This window comes from Arachis duranensis, chromosome 5 (assembly GCF_000817695.3).
Source record: "Arachis duranensis cultivar V14167 chromosome 5, aradu.V14167.gnm2.J7QH, whole genome shotgun sequence".
NCBI lineage: Eukaryota > Viridiplantae > Streptophyta > Magnoliopsida > Fabales > Fabaceae > Arachis > Arachis duranensis.
In genome coordinates this window covers 102459658-102464437 of record NC_029776.3, presented here as the reverse complement: position 1 = coordinate 102464437, position 4780 = coordinate 102459658, and the positions used below count along the sequence as shown (strand labels likewise).

At 27.8% G+C, this 4780-nt stretch overlaps 1 protein-coding gene across 1 annotated transcript in view; it reads right to left on the bottom strand.

Annotated features, from left to right (window-relative positions):
• Nucleotides 1–4780, bottom strand: part of LOC107490913 (phosphate transporter PHO1 homolog 1) — a 9806-nt gene that overhangs the window by 2991 nt on the left and 2035 nt on the right. The window contains exons 6-12 of the mRNA XM_052261867.1: nucleotides 4751–4775; nucleotides 4325–4457; nucleotides 3252–3372; nucleotides 2432–2681; nucleotides 1857–1961; nucleotides 1397–1441; nucleotides 1138–1290 (exon numbers count right to left, since the gene is read on the bottom strand). Coding sequence (XP_052117827.1) covers nucleotides 1138–1290; nucleotides 1397–1441; nucleotides 1857–1961; nucleotides 2432–2681; nucleotides 3252–3372; nucleotides 4325–4457; nucleotides 4751–4775 — 832 coding nt within the window. The remainder of the gene's footprint in view (nucleotides 1–1137; nucleotides 1291–1396; nucleotides 1442–1856; nucleotides 1962–2431; nucleotides 2682–3251; nucleotides 3373–4324; nucleotides 4458–4750; nucleotides 4776–4780) is intronic.

The following is a 4780-nucleotide window of genomic DNA, read 5'->3' as shown; positions in this document are numbered from 1 at the left end:
AAATTTAAATATTTAAATGCTTAATTGAAATTTAATTAAAATTAAAATTAAATTAATAAAATAATATATTTATACATAATATATATATATTTTAAAATTTCGTGTTTTATTATTTTAAACTAATTAATCACTAAAAAAACTTAAATTGATTCGATTGGTTTATCATTTTTAATCTTTTTTTTTTTCATTTTTTACCAATACACGAACAACTGGTTTTTATCATGAATTTGACCGGTGTGGTGGCTGATTATCTATTAGCCTGATCAGTTCAATCTGATTCTTATAACTATCATTAGAGATGTATTTATTTGTCAGTGTAAAATAAAAAATATTATTATGAGATCACTTATTTTATAAAAATTAAATCAACAAAAAATATATCCAAATAATTTTGTTGCTAATAAAAATGTACTCGAATTTTTTATCGACAAAAATACTCGATAGTAAATATTATTTTTAAAGAATACTTTAGAGATTGAATTTTAATGCAATTTTTTATAAGTATGATCATTAAAAAAATGAGATATTTTTATCTTTAAAATTTGGTAATTTTTTATTAAGTATATATATTTTTTTATGATTTTTTGGTCAATAACTAATAATACTTTTAAAAAATTACAAAAAAATTATACTTAGCAAAAAATTACCAAATTTTAAGAATAATAATATCTCATTTTTATAATCATGCTTGTAAAAAATTGTATCAAAATTTATTGTCTAAAGTATTTTTTAAAAAATACATATTCAATATTAGATAATTTTGTAGTATTTTAAAATTATTTGAAGACATTTTTGTAAAATCAACATAATTTAAATAATGTTTAATTAAAAGCATCTAAAGAGGTAAAAAAAATTGTAAGAAAAGAGGTATAAAGTTTACTAATACTAATAATATGATTGATAGTATTCATCTCATCATTTCAGAGCAGATCAAATGTTTAACTACACGATTTCATATTTTATGGAAACTGTTTTTTTAATTTAAATAACTATTTGTTTATTATTAATATTATTGTTACTAATTAAAAATATTATAAGTTACAAACAAGTATTCAATAAGTACCTGCGATAAGTAGTGGATTTGAGAATATGCTTCTTCAAGAAAGCTTAAAGCAGAATGAAAGCTAAGTAATTTACCTGCATAGCCCTCCAATAATAGGGTAGAAACGACACTGCATAAGCAAGGTCTTTATAGTAATTTTCCCTCGTGCAGTATCCATAGTCTAGAGTTTTGTAACTCCCACTTATATAGTAACATGCCACATACTCGAGGTTCCTCAGCATTGGCACCTATAAAAGTTAAAGTGATGAAATAACAATTAACAAATTCCAAACATTAAGGATTTCTTTTTTCTTCTTAATCTAGTAGTAGTAATAATAATAATAATAATAATACCTGACTACAAAGTTGATCTGCCACGAAAAAATCTTGCATGAAAACCTGAAGGGACAAGAGAGAAGCCAGTTATTATTGAACATTGTTTTTCTCCTCCCAAAATTTTGTGTGGTGTATGATACTTGATGATGATATGATACGATATGATATTAGAATTAGACTAATAAATTATATTTTTTTGTCTTTAAAATTTGTCAAAAATTTTTAAAATATTTTATTTTATTTTTTTAATTTTATTCTAAATTTTTTTTATTTACATCAAATTTTTGAAAATTTGTGCTGCTGAATTAATCATAATTTTTTTAAAAAATTAGTTCTCAGTATATTTGGTATAAATAAAAAATTTTTGAAACAAAATTAAAACAAAATAAAATTTAAAAATAATTTTAAAATTTTTACTAAATTTCAAGAAAAAAAATATTTTACCCTAGAATTAAGAGTTAAGACCACGGAAACCTACCTTGTAAAGTGGTGAAAAAATTATGTTTCTTATAGTACAAAGAAAACGGTAACGGGTTGATCGGTAAATAACGTTGAAGGGGCAAAGTAGCATTAGTAAGAACACCTGCACATGTAGTGAAAAGAAAAAAAAAAGGGTTAAAACTTAAAATTATAGCCGACACAAAGTTCTTATTATTTTTTATTAAATATAATTTTGTTTCTTATTCATTTATTACGGAAAATGCCATATTATTAGATCTACATATTCATTAGAATAAGATTAAGACTGTAATTATTAGTTATTACTTGCTTTTCTCATAATTTTAAAATATTTTATTTTAATAAAAATAAGTCGAATAAATAATGTGTCATGTAACAAACGGATGATAACATAAATATGATTTGTTCTAACTTCTAAGCAGTAACGCACCCAGAGAATTTTTAAACGAAATAATCTTTACTATTCACAAAAATTTCACTTTCTAGCATCGCATTACCTGAGAATAAAGCACATCACAAGTTTGATAGATTATTTGTTGATTTTTGTTATTTTTCATATCAACTAGGATGTGATATATAATTTATTGAAATTACCAGTATAAGAAGCCCTGGAATATGTTGAAGTTGGGCATAAGAATAGCCTTTTGTTAGAAGAGTCAAATGAAGTAACATTGTCCCAACTACAATGGTCATAGCCATTGTACAAACCAAGAATATATCTCTGTACGTTAGCTCCTTGGTAGGAACCAGTTCGAATATGAAGCTGTAGTTTATACGAGTCTTTCTCCATGCCACAATGTTGCATCCATAAAGAAAGAAATGTAGAAATATAAGGCTAAACAAGCTGCACAAACAAGGCGCAAGAAAGCAACTTAACAATTTATGTTCACAAGTGGTATGCTACTATTTAAAGAAACACAATTTATGACTAGTGTACAATTTACTTCTTAAACTCGTAATAAAATGTGTAATTTGATATCTTAATTTATCAAATGGTGCAAAAAGAACATTTGCAAATTTTTTTTTCCAAAATCACCCTCGATTAAGGAATAATTGTATGAGTAGAACATATAATTTTGAAAGAATAAATGAGTAAAAGCATTCATGGTTTTACCATTTGATAATGATAAAGCGGCACATTGCACACTTAAAAGTTTAGAAAGTAAACCGCACATGAACTAAATCAAAGTTGTAGGTTCAAATTACGTTTTACCTTGTGTGTAATTAACATAAAGTGGAAATTCACCTGCATTTGTTTTCAAGCGAAATTGATAATTAAAGCTCATTAAATAAGAATTTAGTTAAATATGTCAAATAATTTAATTATTTTTTAATTATTAATTTCACTTCAAAACAATTGCATGTGAGTTTTTATCTTAAAATAACATATCATGTGCTAAGTAGGCTTTCTTACCCAAGTACAGGATAGACTGTTTCCATGTAAAGTGAATCCTGTTGTGGTTTATATAGGCCACTAAGATGAGCCATTACAACATATCCAGTTAAAAGTGCCAAGAAGCATCCACCAAATAGTCCTGATTTCATTTGAGAGACCATAAGTCACCATATTTATAGAAAGCAACATTAGCTGTAACTCTTACATAATTTCTGCTAGAAAAGTTAGGCAATTTTACATGGGTTCATCATTAAATTCCTCAATTGAATTAACATAGAACTTCATGTTTTGTTGTTTCTTCTTATTTCTAATGGTTTTATCTTTGTAATGTAATCAATATGTGTGTTACAAGAAGAAACATATAGCCAAAACTCAGAAGCTAGGTTGAGCACAGTAATTGCACAATTGCACCAAATGGTGTTGTGAATGTGGAAATACAAAAAAAAAAAGTGGGAGGAACCATTGCCAAAAAAAATATTATAGTGAGTGGGGAACTTGAATATAATTTTCGGGGAGATATATGGGAATACTGACTACAACGGTTGACTTAATAAACACGTGATGAGTGCTGAGTGTCAATATTCAAAATATGTCAGTCACGCTAATACAAAAGTTTAACAAAGTGCTTGTGCTTCGTAGGTAAAGAAACATTGTAGTGCTACTCAGTAGGTTAGTGAGGGGCCTTTTGAGGTTCATTCTTGATACGGTTATGTATGGTTTAGAATTTTGGATAAAATATAAGGTAGCATGGGACCTGTACTATAAATCCATCAAATTATTTTCTCAGCTTAGTGGATTTGAGGGTCCATATTCTGTTTTTCTTGATGGAAAAGTTTAGGGGCCAGCAACTTTTGTGTTTTTGTGGCCAGCACTTAACCATCAAATGAAAAGTGAGTGATCTCTCACTATTAGATGTAATCTCACACCATTAAAAATACTATTGATGACCAATTGATGGTTACAAAACATAAAAATTGCTGGCCCTATCACTCCTCCACGACAACAATGAGAAAGTCTTATTCTACTAAGTGGAGTACCAAAACAGAAAACATCTTTAAAAAATGTTGAAATGAAGTAAAGTTTTAACTCACCAATGAAGAAAGTTACAGAATGAGATTCTTTATGCCGGTGGCTCGGCCTGAGGTATTTTGCGGCCTTCTTTCGATCATCTCCGGCTAAATTCCTGACGAACAGTTCCTCTACTTCATCAGACAGCTTAATCACCTGTCATTTTCTTAAACTCATAAGCAAAACAAAGCTAGCTCCACCATAGTTGAATTCTCTAGTGAAAGTGCTAAGAGACAAGCATATCTAAATTTTTATGGTGCAGATATGAATTGTAGGATTATTATTGGCCACTTGCGACTGTCGGAGAAAGCCTGAAACTTTTGCTGGTGGCAAACACCATAACATGATTTAACAACATCGTATGATACATGGATTTCATCAAAGTTTGATAGAGTTGAAGTTAGATATTTTTAGTTAGCCGAAAATTTTAACTTGTGCTTGTAATTTACCTTGTCAGAGCTATTGAAATAGGAGCTTTC